At 47.4% G+C, this 17,962-nt stretch overlaps 1 protein-coding gene across 2 annotated transcripts in view; it reads right to left on the reverse strand.

Annotated features, from left to right (window-relative positions):
• Nucleotides 1–2,232: 2,232 nt before the first annotated feature.
• Nucleotides 2,233–17,962, reverse strand: part of FBXO46 (F-box protein 46) — a 151,154-nt gene continuing 135,424 nt past the window's right edge. For both annotated transcript variants that reach the window (XM_086938363.1, XM_086938364.1), the window contains exon 2: nucleotides 2,233–4,472. In XM_086938363.1, coding sequence (XP_086794489.1) covers nucleotides 2,421–4,358 — 1,938 coding nt within the window. In that variant the 5' untranslated portion in view covers nucleotides 4,359–4,472 and the 3' untranslated portion in view covers nucleotides 2,233–2,420. The remainder of the gene's footprint in view (nucleotides 4,473–17,962) is intronic.

Genomic DNA, 17,962 nt, shown 5'->3' on the forward strand with positions numbered 1-17,962 from the left:
AGATGGTGGTGGGGACAGATCTGTCGGTGGAAGTAAGACTGGGGGCCACTGTGGATCCTTGGTGCACAAAGACAGGCCAGAAGGGAACCAGTAAAGTGCCAAAAATGTGCAGCATGATCTCTCTGATGGACTCTACTTGCTGGAATGTCAATGATGAATTTGTGTACCAGGACTAGGCTCTGAATTGGCCCCTTTGGAGATCGGAAGTCAAACTGATGTCCTTTCACCCTCTCTGGAGTCCAAGATTGCGGTTCTCACTAAAACCTATGCCTTCTTCTGTCTTTGGGGTGACAATCCCTTGCACGCTGGTACTTTATTTTAATTAAAAATAGGTCTTGAAGACAAAGAAGAAACTCTGGATGCGCAATGAAGGATCAGAAAGAAAGGAACTGTTGTCTGTCAGCATAGGTGGTACACAAATGCAGCGCCACCTACCAGTGTGCAGGAGTATTCCATAAAAGTTTATGGATCCAATTTGATGCCTATGAAATATTCCCATGGTGAGGAATCTGCAGTTAGGAGTATCCATCAGAAAATAATTAAATACGTCACTTATTGTTTGCAGTTCAGATGGCCATCATAAAACGGTGGAAAACCCTGAAGCACATAAGATTGCATTACTGGTGTGATAAAATAGGCTATTCCTAAGAAACGAGAAAATTGCAGGACAATTGCCAATTATTACACACAAAATAAAAGAATATCTATAATTAGAAGCAGGTAATGATACTGAACACAACCAAAATACATATCCAAGGTTTTCACATTATTAAAAATAGATAACTGGGGAAAGAGGCCACAGCATTTTATCTTCAACAGATTTGTATTCCAATAAGTGAATTCTCTATTAATGAATTGTCTTATCCCTAAAGGAACAGAAGCACCTCACTGGTTATTGTAAAGCAGGTTCAAAAGGGTGGAGATGGGAATATCTATTGCGCTGTGTACAGTCTTGACCCCTCCATAGAGTAGTCAACTGTGAGCATATGGTAACCTTATTTTAGGATGTTTGGCCCAAGTTTCATGCTAGAGAAGTGGCCTTCAAACTGGGAGGCCTTAACAGATCCCAGTGGGAACACAAGGCTCTATTAAAAGCAGCATCATGCTTAGAACAGTGCTTTGTTTTAAGCTGGGAAAAAACCAGCAGCAGTAAGCCACTCTGGAATGGGCCACTACTAACATCTTTTACGTTTAATAACTGGCTGTGAGTGTGTGTCAAAAGGACTCCAAAGATTCTTCAAACTTCCCCGCCCACAGTTCTGATCACCACACTGTGGATAGACACTTTTACACATTAGTAAGGTCTAGCTAACCAGAATAGTATGTTTGGCAATCCTGTATTTGATGGCATTTGTAAAAGTGGTAACATAACTTAACTGCAATGTTTAAATAGGCCTAGACCTATTTTAGAGGTGTGGCAAATTGGATTGGCGGGGGGAGGGGGTAGGTTGATGTTTTTTCTACCCACAGTGGGAGGGAGGGAGGTGTCATCAAAAAGTGCGACCATACCTTTGAATGTCCCCTGACGTAAGGTGTAAGGTCCTGGACATGGCAGGGCACACAAACAGTGGACTACCACCCTTGTAAGGAATTAGCAAGTAGAGCGGAGGTGGCAGCAGTCCAGTGTTTTTGTGCATCAGTAGTTGTGACCAGACCTTTTTATCTGTGTTTTGGCAGAGTGCGAACTGACTCCTTCACTGAAAGTACCATTGTTACAAGGTAACCCAGGGTCCAAGCGCGACCATCCCACCACATGTATGTTTTTGTGTGATCTGTGTAACAAATAAATGGACACAATGTGAGTGAACCAGAGGAAAGGCAGTGGGTTCCATTCAGGAAGCCCCATAGCTGTTCATGTGCACAAGAGGGAAGTAAGATTACTTTCCCAAGACAGTGGAAGTGTTTTGTGGACATTCTGAGTTTGGGGAGGGGGTCTAGAAACTGAATTGGGAGAAGAAGAGTCAGCACTGCCTTCAGAAATCAGTTTTAATCCTTCTACTGCAGTGTTGCAAACGAATCCTCCTGAGTACTGCTATTTGATAGATGGTGGAGATAAAGGGTAGGACTATGGTCTCTGCGTTAGCCCTATGTTTATGTTTTGGCACCTATGTGCCATGCCCCATTTTAACATCGTCTTTCAGCTTGCAAAAGCAAGAACTAAGTTTTCAACACTGTGGCACTATACAGAATCCTTTTTAATGTCCAATTATGGAGGAAGCAGTCTTTAAACACATAGAAGATCTGCAATATGTAATTTTATTTCACACTCAAAGAAATGTATTACTTAGAACAGCATCAAATACCTATGCAAAACAAGCAGAGCTACATTTTCCCATTTGGGAAGCAGATGCTCATGCACACACTCACACAAGTAGTGGATGTACAAGAATTGGGTTTCCATTATTCTCTTTGGAGCTCTTTCACCTTCCATCCTCCCTCTTCACTCTGTCCCTTAACATGTCATATGGTTGCACCCAGTTGTTGTCATGAAGTCCCACTCGGCAGCCAAGTGTGTCTTTGTCAGTCTGATGGCAGCACATCCAGTAAGATCGTCCATAAGGCAAGTCGTGATGATAAGGTTTGGGATGCCACCGGCAGAGTGATACATCACCTTTTTCATAGATCTTCTTGCATTGCTTGCAAGGGTCGTCCCGATACAGGGGGTCACGGTTCCACTTGGAGTCTGTAGCATGGATACTGTAGGACTCGATGATGCATTTGAAATAGTGACAACTACACTTTAAGGCAGCCAGAGACTGGGTTGGAAGGTAACTGAAAATGTTCACCATGATGTGGTCAGGCAGCAGAAGCATGTACTGTAGTGGCTCCAGAAGCCGCTGGATCTTGAAACGGATTTCTAAGAAATCATGAGAGACATGCCGGTAAAGTCGGCACAAAGTAGTATCAGATGTGCCCTGCTGCATGCTACCAGCAGCACATGCATCCAAATGCTCGCAGCTAAGTCGGTTGTTGTTCTGAGAATCTATGAGGGAGCTTTTCACATTTGGGCCATCTTCCAGCTTTGGAGTTGGGACGAAGAATAGCTGCCCTGGAGGTGGGTCGGTACAGGTGGCATACAATGACTCCGCTGGAGAAGAGCTGACCGCCAGACACACAGTCTCCTCCTTCATGTTTTTCGTACCGTCTTTGCCAAAAAAGACACACTGATCCACAACACCAGTGACAACCACATCCACTTGGAAGCTAGCCATACAATCTTGGCACATTGCACCCAGTTTCTCAGCAGAACGGCATTCAGACCCAATTTCCTGTTTCCCCGAGGCTTCTTTCACTTCATCAGTCATCTCCATATTTAAAGGCTCACTAATCCCAACCCCAAAGCTGTCAGCTATTTCCCCACCATTGGGCAGCAAGAATTCCATATTGTTGGTAAGTGAGTCATGGGATGGACTGACCAACTGGTAAAAGTTACATGTGATTTTTTCATTTGACTTTGTGCCATTGCCCCCACATCCCATGAACATATAGTTGGGCCTATTACTGGGGCTGCTCTCTGAGGAAGGTCTGCTATCTCTGCTGGAGATACGAAATGATATTCTCACCTCTCCATGGCTGTGCTGGGAGCTGGTCATGCACTCGTATGTGCTCAAACCAGATTCCTTAGACAAGCTGTTGTCAAGTATAGCACCTCTACCTTGCTCCTGTGACTCAAAGTGTGCCACAGCCTCTGCCACCCGGTTACTATCAAAAGTTCTAGAATCGTCATGGTTTTCCTCCTCGTTGGAGACACATACCATGGAGGCTGACCTAGGCTTGCCAGTGGAAGGGTTCTCTTCACAGGGGTGGGAATAGTTCTGAAGAGCCAGAGCAGTTCGCTGTTCCACCAGGGCCACCATATCTGCCACAGAGAGCAAATCAGTATCATCACTGGAACTGCTGGACTCGGGTGTGGAAGAGCAGCAGGGTGATCTTGCAGACAGACACACATTTTCTCCTCCTTTGCTGTTCGGATCATGAGATCGCCGCCTCCGCTTGGCCTGAGAACTGTCAGTGCCCCACTTGCCTTTCACTTTTCCAGCACTGGCTCGCCCTCCTACACTACACTGGTGAGCCACAAAAAAGTCTACTTTTTCTTTGGTGTTACCAGGCTTGATGACATACCATGTGTCCAGCTGAACCCGCTCCTCCTCCACCTGGTTTTGAAGAGGGCGGACTTCTGCGAGGTCTGGGGGAGTGTTTTCAGAAAATGCTCCCTTTTCAGCTTCTTCTGCCTTGAGCTTGCAGGTAAACGGTTTCTTAATTTGGCTCTGGTTCTCAATGCTTTGCTTATTCTGTGAGTAGGTGCCAAAGGGTCTGGGGCACCACAGTTGGATGTGGGACAGGTTCTTCTGATCCATCACCGGCACATTGCACAGAAGGCGAGAGCAGTTATTTGAATTTTCTTTAAATCATGACTTGGCAGTGGTGACTTTGGATCATCGAAATATCTGGTATCAGAGGGTGTGATGTACCTAAAAAGAAAAGGAAAAATAAATGTAGGATTAGTGTAATCATTACACAGAAAGAACTGCAGATCATTTGAGGTACACAGTTCGATTGGCGGTTGTAAGTAGTTTGCTAATAACAATGACTGTAATTATAGCTTTGACCTGATCCTTTGCAGATACATGTGTGGCTGCCCAGAAACCAGGTGTACATTTAGAGCTGTATTTACAGGCATAAAGGGAATGTGGCAGGATACGCAGAGTTGTGTTGTGCATCCCTTTCACCCTGGCTTTGTCTGATGAACAGCTGAGCCAAATATTTAGAGGGAGGAAGTGTGGAGCATCTGCACCACCTCACTCTCAATTCTTATAAGATTAGAGATAAGGTCTCTCATGCTGAACTTCTCTGGAATGGAAGGAGATACTTTACCCGAGGCCATAACTGAGATGTAATGGCAAAGCTTTGTGCAATTCTCAACAGTGAAATGGCATTGAATACAATTGGAACCAATGGACAAGCATTTGCAATGCAATAGGTCTCACATTTACGCGAGTTTGAGCTATTGACATTATAAATGACAATGCATTTTATTTATGTTTTTAAAACATAAATAAAAGGCATTGTCATTTACAATGCCAATAGCTTAAATTTGCGTAAATGCGAGACATATTGTGCAATTCTAAACAGTGAACTGGCATTGAATACAATTCGAACCAATGGACAAGCATTTTCAATGCAATGGGTCTTGCATTTACGAGGTTTGAGCTATTGACATTATAAATGGCAATGCCTTTTATTTATGTTCTTAAAACATAAATAAAAGGCATTGTCATTTACAATGCCAATAGCTTAAATTTGGTAAATGCAAGACCTATTGTATATAAAAAATAAATTTAAAAAAAATCACCATTTTATGCACAGTGGCTTTTCCAAAGCCGGGAACGACAAACCATTTATGATTGGGCACTTTTCTCAACTTATTTAAAAAGACATTATTTGGAGGTAGAGCTGAAAGGAGAGTGTGGGGCAACGGCCAGAGCTGCCGACTCGGGAGCCGGGGATCCCGGTTCGAATCTCGCAACATCCTGCAAGTCTGGGCAAATCACTTACCCTCCTCTTGCCCATGTACAGCGCCTGGATGCTCTCAACGGGAATTATCAGCACTATATAAATCTACAAATTAAACAAGCTCTGGCATATGCGTCCGTTACCTACGCCACATTTGATATTATAGTTTAATTGCGTTACATGAAGCCTCACTTGAAATTAAAGTTTCTGTTGATGAATTAAACAATTGGCAATTTATTGATGAACTGCACGATTACTTAAAATCTTTACAGTATAAAATAAATAAAAACTTGATGAACGTCCCGTCTCCCCCCGACGTGTCCCATCCACTCATAAAAGTAAATATCACTTTAAGTTAAAATACTGACAGTTAGTACTGTTTAGTTGTCCAAAACAGAGTTCTTTTAAAAGGAGGAGAGTATTGGTTGCTCCTTTGTTTCACAACAGATGAGGAGAGGCACATGAAAGTTCGGTAAAATCAATTCGTACACCAAGGCCGGTTAATGATAGATGGATTCCTCGTTGGACCCTTAAACCAGCCCAGGTTAGATGGCTGGGGCCAGATTACAGTTACTTTGCGGACACACCCTGATTTAACATTGAGCTGAAGGGTTTGGGGCCACCGCTAGGGCGCAGACCCTGTAGTCGGAAGCCTTGGGATTAGTGGCCGTTAAGTGGGAGTCTAGTGCCATTTTTACCTGGTGTATGAATTTCCCAACTCTGGCTATCAAACAGGTCGTGGAGACAGAGAGGCACCAGTCCGAAGCCTCTCTGCAAGTTCTGTAGCCCATGTTCGGTAAAATCGGAAGCAACAAACGATGACGGTCATTGACCAGCTTTGTGCAGCAGCACAACAAGTGTAGCCAGGATTCTCTGCGATAGTTGCATAGACGACAGGCTATGGCGCCATCCGTTCGTGCCCATTTGGGGTTAAAGTCCACGATCCTGAGGGCCAAAAGGTGAAAGTACAGAATTTTCTTTCTCGCGTGAGTGGATACTGGGTCTTGCAGGTATGTTTGGGGTTTACCAGAAATATATGATTTGTCCAGGGCCTGAGTTAATGGATTTTGCCGAAGAGATGCAAGGTCAAGCCCGAAAGAGATGGTCTGAACTTGGCGCTTAACAGCTTGGGCCCAGGCTGAAAATGGAATTTCGTGCAGGGGCAGGCTCCTTCTCTCGATTTTCAGTGAGTCAATGGCTAGTTCCACCTTGGAGTGCCAGGGAGAGCCCACCTCACCAACGATTGATTTTAGGAAGTGCTTTAGGGTATGTTCTGGCGCTTTCAATACTCTAATATAGAATTTTAACAGGTCCCCCAGTAGTGCCAGCTCTGGTCGCTTAAGGCCTATTTCTAGCCTTAGTCTATTGTTCCTTGCATATCTGGGGGCCTGTAACACCATCTTATAGGCTTTCGCCGGGGCCGCGTTGACCACTTTGTCAAATGCACCTGGGTAGGCTATATGCCCATACGAGATGGCGGGGATCAGTTTTGCCCTGAGCACTGTCAGCATTGGTTCGGCTGAGGGACTCTCCAAGCGATGACTTAGGCGTCTTAACGACAGTATAGTTTTGTCGGTTTTTGGTTTAAGCTCCTTCAGGTGTTTGACTGCAGTGGCACTCTCAGAGACCCAGGTGCCCAGATAGTTGTAGGATGAGGCAGTAACGATACGGTGCTCCCCCAGGGTCTTTTTTTGTGGGGGTATTTGCCAAAGATGACGATCTTAGTCTTGCTCACGTTGATCCGCAAGTCATTTGCCTTATTAAAGGAGGCAAGGCTGCTTAAGGCTCTTTGGAGCCCCACCCTAGTGTGGTCCATGATCACGTGTCGTCTGCATACTGGAGCGTTCCCAAGACGAGCTTCCCCAATCTTGGGGGTGCTAAGTTGGCATCTTTCAGGGCTGTCCCCATGTCCGCAGTATACAAGTTAAAAAGCATGGGGGCCAAGAGGCACCCCTGCTTAAGGCCAGAGTTGGTGTCGATTCTTGCAGTTTTTATTGTAGGACTTAGCTTCACCTTGACCCAGGTACCCTCGTAGAGCGCTTTTATGGCTTTTAGCAGGGCCTGGGGTAGCCCCCAGGAATCAAGTTTTACCCAAAGCTGGCCTCTGTTCACTCGATCAAAGGCTGTAGAGTAGTCTATGAAACAGCAAAACAGGGGCGGCTTATTCCTCGTATTGGCCTTCTTCGCAAGGTAGGAAAGGGCTATGATGTTATCGAGGGTGGAGCTATAAGCCCTAAAGCCGGTCTGTGTGGGCGGGAGAATGCCGTTCTTGTCCACCCAGTCCTCCAGGTCCCTTAGAAGAAGGCGGGCGTATATCTTTGCTTCTATAAGCCTGTAATTGGCTGGGTTCGTATGATCCCCCTTTTTATGGATAGGGAATAGAATTGAACCTTTCCAAGAGGTTGGCAAAATTGCGGTGGCAAAAGAGTGGTTAAATAAAGGGGTAAGTCTGGATGCAAAAAAGGCTGAGGCAGTTTTCAGGACCTGGGCCGGAATCCCGTTTGGGCCTGGAGCGCCATCGGTTCTAATGGCCTTGATGCACTTTAGGACCTCCGCCTCTGTAAACTTTCCGGGCCAGGTCGGATTTAGGCCTTCTGTCGTGGAACTTTCGGGTTCGATAGTTGCCGCCGCCTTAGACCACGCAAGGCTTCCTGGGGTGGACCGGTTTGACTCAGCCCCTTGGCATAATGTTCCCACACTTTCCCTGCAACACTGTTTCCCTTTTGCTCTCCTCTGGGGGTCAGACTGTTAATAAAGCGCCAAAGCTTGCTGTTGTCATTTCCTTTAATTAAGGAGAACACGGTCAACCAATTCTGTTCGGTCTGCAGTTTTTTGTGGTCCCAGACTTTCTTTTTATAATCAGTTCGCAAAGCGGCAATGGTGTGCCTCCCTGGCAAATGAGTGCCTTTCTTTTGTACCCTAATTGCCTTGTTAAGAGCACGCTTACTCTGCGTTAGGCACCGCGATTTTGAACGGCGAGACCCAGTGTGGAATTGGCAACTTCTTAGATGGTGATTATTGCCCAGACATTCCAATATGTCCGAGGTCAGTGTTTCCCAGAGGTTGATGATGTTCTCAGTGTGGACTGGGTTAGGTTCTTCCTCCCTTCTGGCTACATAATCTAGCAGTCTATGGCTGAGATTGGTTGACCATTTTATTCTTTAAAGGACTTTATGATGTTCTTCCCCCGTGGTGGTTCCAATGGCTTCTTGTGATTCTGCTTGTACCCGCGCCAGGTTGAATGTGGCGCGGAGGGGCCTATGATCGCTTTCATCTCTGTCGTCCACTATAAAGTTGCAAAGTTTTTGGGCCAGCCCTTCGTTGGTGAAAATGTAGTCTATGGTAGAGACATTTCTAAAAGTTGGATTGGCGGTCCATTCTGGGTTTGGCAACACTGCCACTCTCTTTGGGTCAGTGACACCTCCCCAGCTGAGACTTACTACTGCCATGGGATGATTGGTTTGTATTCCATCAATATTGGTCACCTGGTATTTGGCACCAGGTCTTGAGTTGCCTTGAGGGGACTAGACATTCAGCCACCATGGTGATGCTAGCCCCTGTGTCTCTAAAGGCCTCGATTTTCAGACCATTGATGAGGGGCTCCTGTCTGTACTTGCTCAAAGTGTTTGGGCAAGCAGTGCCGAACACCTTCACTTCCAAATGCACACCGACCCCAAAACCACACTCAGAGGCACACTCCTCTACCGACCTCCAGGACCCCGTACACAATTCAGCGACGTTATCACTGACTTTATCACCCCACACGCCCTCCCTTCCGAGGAATACATTCTGCTGGGAGACCTCAACTTTCACCTAGAAAAGAGCAATGACAGCAACGCCACCTCCCTTCTGGACAATCTCGCCAACCTCGGACTCAAACAACTTGTCACTACGCCCACCCACATCGCTGGTCACACACTCGACCCTATCTTCACCTCCAGCAAACATGTCTCCTTCAGTCACACCACTACTCTCCATTGGACGGACCACAGCTGCGTACACTTTATCTACAAAAAGACCACAACTCACAACCATCCTCAACCTACTATGCGAAGAAACTGGAACAAAATCACCATCGATCAGATCTCCGCATCGCTTCTCCAAAACCCCCCTGCCCACTCCTCAAACCCCGACCAAGCAGCCATTAACCTCACCCAATGGCTATCCAACATCGCCGACATCCTAGCACCGCTGAAAAAACGTCAAATCAAACTAAGCAGCAAAAACGCATCCTGGTTCAGCGATGATGTTAAGAAATCCAAGAAACTCTGTCGCTCCCTCGAGAAGGCCTGGAAAAAAGACCCAAACACCAGCCCCAGGGACGCCTTCAAGAACGCCACCCGCATACACCACCAACTAATCCGATCTGCCAAGAAAGCCGCATTCAAAGACCGACTAGACAACAACGCCCAAAACAGCAAGGAATTATTCAACATCGTCAAAGAATTTACCAACCCCTCAGCCAACTCCAACGACATCACCCCCTCTCAAGCCCTCTGCGACTCCCTAGCTTCGTTCTTCCACAACAAAATCGCAGACATCCACAACAGCTTCGACAACCGACCCGGAGACCAACCCGCCCAACCTTCTGCAGGACCTTCACCCCCCTTGAATATCCTTAATGACTGGAACCCAATCTCCACTGAGGACACCATCCGCCTGATGAACTCCATCCACTCAGGATCCCCCACAGACCCCTGCCCTCACCACATCTTCAACAAAGCAGACTCCATCATAGCACCACACCTTCGAGACGTCATCAACTGCTCCCTCAACTCCGCCTCCTTCCCGGAAAGCTGGAAACACGCAGAACTCAGCGCCCTTCTGAAAAAACCCACAGCGGACCCCACCGAACTCAAAAACTACCGCCCTATCTCGCTCCTTCCATTCCCAGCCAAAGTCATCGAGAAAGCTGTCAACAACCAGCTCGCCGCCTTTCTCGAAACAAACAAATCCCTCTACTCCTCACAGTCCGGCTTCCGAGCCAAACACAGCACGGAGACCGCCCTCATCGCAGCAACAGACGACATTCGAACTCTCCTGGACAATGGAGACAGTCGCCCTCATCCTACTCGACCTCTCCGCAGCCTTCGACACAGTCTGCCATAGCACCCTTCTACAGCGCCTCAGAAACATCGGAATACAAGGAAAAGCACTGGAATGGATCACCTCGTTCCTCACCGGAAGAACCCAGACAGTCCGCCTCCCACCATTCAACTCAGACGCCACTGAAGTCATCTGCGGCGTACCCCAAGGGTCCTCACTCAGCCCCACCCTCTTCAACGTATACATGAGCCCCCTCGCGGCCATCGCACGCCAACACAACCTCAACATCATCTCCTACGCGGATGACACTCAACTGATCCTATCACTCACCAAAGACCCTAACACCACCAAAACTAACCTACAGGAAGGAATGAAAGAAGTAGCCGAGTGGATGAAGCATAGCCGTCTGAAACTGAACTCAGACAGGTACCTCCCCCTCCGCCTGGGACGACTCTTGGTGGCCAGAGGCCCTTGGAAAAGCTCCCATCCAGACGGACCACGCACGGAACCTGGGCGTCATCCTGGACTCCTCACTCTCTATGAACAGACAAGTAAACGCCGTTTCATCATCTTGCTTCAACATTCTTCGCATGCTCAAAAAAACATTTAGCTGGATCCCCACCGAAACCAGAAAAACGGTCACCCATGCACTGGTTACAAGCCGCCTGGACTACGGAAACACCCTATACGCCGGTATCACCGCAAAACTCCAGAATAAACCCCAACGCATCCAGAACGCATCAGCCAGACTCATACTAGACATCCAGCGTAAAGACCACATCTCTAGTCACCTGAAAAACCTCCACTGGCTCCCCGTCAATAAGTGGATTACTTTCCGACTCCTAACCCACGCACACAAAGCACTTTATGAAATTGGACCCGAATGCCTCAACACACGTCTTTCCTTCTACACCCCCTCCCGTCAGCTACGATCCTCCAACCAAGCCCTTGCTACCGTACCTCGCATCAATAAAACCACCATGGGAGGTAGATCCTTTTCCTACCTCGCAGCTAAAACCTGGAACTCACTCCCCACTCACCTTCGTCTCACTCAGAACCATCTAGCATTCAGAAAGCAACTTAAAACTTGGATATTCGACAAATAACTCCCCACCCTTCTTCAAGCGCCTTGAGACCCTCCGGGTATGTAGCGCGCTATATAAATCTTTTTGACGTTGACTTTGAAGTTGGCAAAGCCCATGCCATTATCACAAACAAGAGTAGCTAAGTCAGGGGACCTGGTTAGGCCAGAATCCACCTGTGCTCCAAAAGTAAACCCAGCCAAATTCTTGGGGGTGCTCCCACCACCTGGGGACCACTGCTGACAGTGACAGGAAGTGTTGGAGCTGTTTTTGGAGGAATATTTTCTATATTGCCATTCTTTGGACAACAGCTGTCTGATTTCCAATGGCCAGTCTGTTTACAGGCATGGCAGTATGGCTTTTTCTTTGGGGCCCTGGGGAAGTCTTCTCTTTAGATTTATCCCCACTCTTATCTTGAGGTTTGGTAGACTCCTTCTTCTGGTCATTGCCCTGATTCTTAGGCCTAATCCTGGTTCTGACTCATTTGTCTGCCCTCTTACCCAATTCTTGTGGAGAGGTCAGATCTGAGTCCACCAGGTACTGGTGTAAAAGCTGGTTCTGACAATTACTTAGGATCTGCTCCCTCATAATCAAATTATACAATCCTGTAAAGTCATGTACTTTGCTGCCATGTAGCCAACCTCCCAGAGCCTTAGTAGCACAATCTACAAAATCAGTTCAGTCCTGTGTCTGTGTTTTCTGGGTATCTCTGAACTTTAACCTGTATTGTTCAGTGGTTAGGCCAAACCCATCTATCAGAGCACTCTTAAGGACAGTGTAATTTTTTAGCATCCTCAGGTCTAACTGTGAGGAGCTTATCTCTCCCTTTCTCAGAAAAGGAGTACCATAAAATTGCAGCCCACTGTTCTTGAGGAACCTGCTGTACCATGCAGGCTCTCTCCAGAGCAGTTATCCACTTGTGGATGTCATCCCCATCTCTGTAGGGGGGGCACAATCTTTGTCCGGTTTCTAGTATCATAGGACCTGTCTTTCTCTCTAGGAATTATGTTGCTGCCACCAGTGGCATCTAAGCCACTCAATTTTTGTTCCCTTGCCAAAGCAAGTTTAGCTTGGGCCAAGGCTACCTCTTCCCTCTCTATCTGGAGTTGGACAGCCCTCATTCTGGCCTTATGCTCTCTTCTTTGGGGGGGGGGGGGGGGGGGGGGGGGGGGGGGGGGGGGAAATGTCATTCCCCTTTGAGATTCTCTTGAGGCACTAGAAATGTGAGAGTCCCTGGAGGGAGATCTCAATCTTGTATTGCCTGGAACAATTCTGCTTTGTACTCTGGGGAGGTGCTGGCCCTCTCCATTTCCAAGTAGGTCCAAGTTGGTTTGGCTAAGCCTCCCCACATGTACCTGGTTACCCCTCTGATCCTGATCTGACTCTTCTGATTCAGGATCCACCTCCACATCTTCTAAGTCTGGGGTGGTGTTCTCATTCTCTGGGGGGTTCACTCCATCTCCTGACCCTAAGGGAGCTGTACTAGCTTTCTCAAGATCATCCTTCTCCAGGATGGCTATTAGGATGGGAATGGTAGGGTTGTGACCCTTTCTCAGCCCCCTTGAAGTGCACAAGGCACTCAAGTCTCTGTGGCTGAGGTTGTCATAGCTGGAGGTTGCCTTGGTAAGGTCAACCAACGCAGGTAGACAGCTGGAAGCTTCACCTGTGCCAGACATGACTGCTAGTGAGGTGTAAGTGGTGCACTTACCTACACTAACTGTTTTCCTACTGTACCTTGCTAGTGAGTTGTAGGCAGGGTGTGCTAATCCCTTTGATCTAAAACTACTAAGTTCAGTAGAACTTAAATATGCTAAGCTTTGTTTATATGTACCTAAGGTACTTAATGTGATCTTTCAATTTGATAAAAAGATTGCAATGGTAAAACAGCAAGCTCAAATCCGCACCGCTGCGCACCAATGTGAGAAGTTGGCTTGATATATGATGTTTCCAATTCTGGGGGCACCTTGTATCAGTCCAAACAATCCCTTATGGTGTCAGGTTGTAAGTCAACCTTATAGACAAGCAATCCTAAGGGTAGCATGGACTAAGCAGCCTTAAAGGCTTAACTCAAGAGGTCGTGTTAAGCAAGCTGTTTTACCAATCACAATCCTGTAATATCAATTGAAAGGACACCACACAAGTTACATATTATAAAAATATATGTATTTATTACTAGAATAATCCTCTGTACTCTTTATGAGTGCAGAGGCACAAGCGTTTAAACAAAATCACAGTTAAACATATAAAAGTTGCACAATTATGGATGAGGCCCAGGGGCCACGCAAACCATATATTAAAAAAGTGGTATAAGTATCACTAATCGAACAGTGGTTAGGCCTAGGGCATCGCTGGGAGCAGTCGGGACTAGCAATGCTGAAGTCAGGAAAAGCCCGCGGGATTCGGGTGCAGCGCTTAAAGCACACACATGCACCAATGTAAAGTCAATGGTGCGTAAAAGTTACAAAGTTACTGCAAAAGGAGACTTCCGCTTAACCTAGAAGGACAAAACTTTAGACATATACACTAGAGATGTGTACCAGTGCAGGAGCACCGGCGTTGTTGAGTTACCTCACCCACAGGAAGCGGGTGCAAAGTAGTGTCGGGTTTCGTCACGCAGGTTGATGGTGCCGGAGGATGAAGATGCTGCAGGCGTCAAGAAGAGAAGTGTCCCGTGTGATCCAAGGGTGGATCGAAGATATAGATGATCTGAAAGCAGAGGGGATAGAGTCTGGGTCACTCAGCAGTGACAAGGGTGGAACCAGGAAGGAACCAGGCAATGTCGGGCGCAATCAGGTCGATGTCGAAAAGCTGGTCTCCGCTGCCACGTGGACTCTGGGGCACCGAGGATGTCCAAGAGTGGATCATGAGCTGTCCCACGAAGGCTCTCGCTGTCGGCTTCCGGATTGGAGCAAACAAACCTTGGCAAGCGCAACCCACGCAAGATTCGAAGATCGCTTAATACTCGGACCAGGAGGGTCAGAGCGGGTGCTCCTTTTCAGGGGAGTGAGGGCAAGTCTGGAGCAACCAGACTCACAAGTCAGATTTCAAAGTTCGTCGGTACAGGGGCCGCTAGCCAACGGGCAAGCGACCGGACCAACGCGTTGAGGCAAAAGATGCAGTAGGGCCCCATGCAGCACTCAGTGAGTGTAGAGAGGTGAGCTTCGGTGCAAGAGTGGCTCAGGGCTGGGGCTTCTCAAACCCCAATGCACAGCTTCGAGGGGGCCTCGGATGCTGCACGGTCAGCGCCTCGTGGTCTTTCCAAGATGGCAGGCCCCGCGCTTCAGGTCGCCTCCACGGGTCTCAGCTCTGCAGGGACTGTGGATCGGGCTGTTAGAAGGCAGGCACGCTGGGTCTTGTCGATCTCTGTCGCTCGAGTTCCGTCGGGAACTGCAACAAAGCAAACGTCGAGGTGCTGGATGGTGCCTGTTTGCACAGGGTGGTCACTCCTTGACCACAAGGGAGATTCTTCAGTCTTCTACGTCGAGTAGGATGTCGAAGGGTCCAGAGTTTTGTTTCATAAGTTTCAGTCAGGATAATCTCAGTGCGTTGGCACGGCTCCCATTCTTATACCAATCTAGGGGGCTGGATTACCTGCTAGGTCCCTCCTATGGGTGGGACGCAGGAAGGGGGTGGTTACACCCCTTTCCCTTTGTCGAGGGTCGCGCTGGGACTGGGGCTGGTGTGCTCCAGAATCTGTTTGACCGGATTATGCAAGGGGAAGCCTTGTGCACCCCAGGCACCGTCTAGTTTCTTTCAGCCCTCCCTGCCCCAATACACTATCTCCTGTCTGGGGTGCTGTAACACCTCCCTGCGAAGGAAACCCTTTGTCCAGGCCTCCTCTGCCAAGTTTCGCTCAGCAGCAGGAGGTCAGACTTGTGTCGGTGGCAGCAGCATCCATTTTGTGATGCTGAGGCTCTGGTTAGGATTAACCGCGTTTTAGCAAAGTAACAGGTCTTCTCCCTCTAGAAGGGTGGAATGCTATCCCCGTCGACAGGACTGTCGAGGGGATAGTAGTCCAAATCGTATGACACCTTACACGACATGTTTTGATAAAGCCAAACCAAAGTTAGCACATAACCGCGATGGATTATAATGCATTTAAGAGTATATGGTATGTCATTATCCCAGAACAGCTAAGGGAGTTGTTCCCGACAGCTGCAGACAGGCTCAGCTCATGCTCGATTACCATCTCACGTAAAACCAAGCACTTTGCCTCCAGGATTGATAAGGCTTGCCATAGGAGTGACTTATAGGTTTATATGTGTCCAGCTATAGGTTTAGATATAGGTATACTATATCTAAGCAAGGGGTGATTACACCAACTTTCCCCAGCTGAGTGATCAGCCTGTTGTGTCAATTTAAGAACCAACCAGGGGTGGCAAAAGCTATGCTGCAGCCCCTGGTAGGCCTTGGATGCACCTATGCCCTTGGCACCTATGGTGCACTGTATAGGGGCTGACAAGGTGTCCAGTACCAATGTGGTTATGCACCTAGGGTGCATGGAGTCCATTTTAAGGAGAGAGCAGATAGTTGGCTTAGTTCCCTGCTAATCAGGGCCGCAGGCTAAGTCGAAAACCAGCTAAACACAAGGCAAAAAACCTGGGGTAACCATAGTCAGGTGTCCACCTTCCTACAAACAGAAATCCTCAAACGGAGGAAGGGTAAAGCTTTCCAACTTTGGATGACCTGAGATGAATAAAGGTACATGGGCAACAATTGGCTGAGGACATGAGCAGCCCGAACTAGCGAGTCCACTCAGAATGGTGGCAATCTTGTCCTCAAATACGTCAGCCAAGGTGTCACAGAGGGACTGTGAGGCCGGGATATTGTTTGCTGCAAATGTCGGCTTAGAAAGATTATTAACTATTTTAAACAGGGTCTGTGATTTGTTAGACGCCTGTAATAGCATATCCTCTAGATATTTCGCTTTAGCGCGCTTAATCTGGGCTTTATAGTCCAGCAGCACTTGTTTAAAGAGGGATCTAGCAGACTCTGCATAGTGCTTTCTCCATACACTTTCTGCCTGTTTGCATCTTATATATATATATATATATATATATATATATATATATATATATATACACACACACACACACACACACACAGATATATAAATACATATATATATATACATATATACTTTGAGCAAGATGCGCAAGCGCTTTCGAAAGGGCTCACCGCAACACCCGGACCCTTCGGTCTCAACTGGCTCCCATGCAGTTTCGAGCCTTCCTCCAAAGTAACGTAGGTCTGACGCGTTTCAGGGCCACAAACGCCCCTTCCTTATGGACGAAATAACGGCACACCAGGCTCACCTTGTTCACTTCAAATGCCATTTATTTGAAGAGGGGTTCGCCTTTAGTGGGCGTGGCTTGCATCAGTTGCAACACCGTGACTTCTGGGTTTTGTAGTCCGTAAAGGTGAGTGGTCATGATAACCTTGAGTAGGTTGGGATGCCTTTATATAATCAATGTCTTTCACAACCTTTAGTAGGAAGGGTTAGCAGGCTGTGATTCCGCTAATATTCATGGATGTTGCGCTGTCAGGCAAAGGTAAATATCCTCGCCTCAGTCTTCGTAGGTGCAAAGTCTTATTCCGCCTAGGAAGCGGAGCTCCTTTCCACGACTCAGGCCAGCCGTGATATCTAGTTTGAGCAAGGTGCGCAAATGCTTTCGAAGGAGTTCACCGCAAGACCTGGACCCTCCGGTCTCAACTGGCTCCCATGCAGTATCAAACCTTCCACCAAAGTAACGTAGGTCCGACACGTTTCGGGGCCACAAACGCCCCTTCCTCATGGACGAAATAAAGGCACACCAAGCTCACCTTGTTAAATTCAAATGCCATTTATTTGAAGAGGGGTCCGACCTTAGTGGGCATGGCTTGCATCAGTTGCAACACCGTGACTTCTTGATATTGTAGTCCGTCAAGGTGAGTGGTCATGATTACCTTGAGTAGGTTGGGATGCCTTTATATAATCAATGTCTTTCACAACCTTTAGTAGGAAGGGAGGGCAGGCTATGATTCTGCTAATATTCGTGGATGTTGCGCTGTCAGGCAAAGGTAAGTATCCTTACCTCAGTCTTCGTAGGTGCAGAGTCTTATTCCGCCTAGGAAGCAGAGCTCCTTTCCACGACTCGTAGGAGGAAGGATTACCTATGGTAACATCCAAATAACCATACACTGATTATTCAGATCAGCAAGACTGTTGTTACAAGACTTTTTTTGCCTACTCCACTACTCCTGAAGTCAAAGGATTTTAAGTTGAAGGGGTCACAACCAGAAATGTATTATTAGTCCTGAAGATGGTTGTAGGAGAGTAG

Source organism: Lissotriton vulgaris, chromosome 9 (assembly GCF_964263255.1).
Source record: "Lissotriton vulgaris chromosome 9, aLisVul1.2, whole genome shotgun sequence".
NCBI lineage: Eukaryota > Metazoa > Chordata > Amphibia > Caudata > Salamandridae > Lissotriton > Lissotriton vulgaris.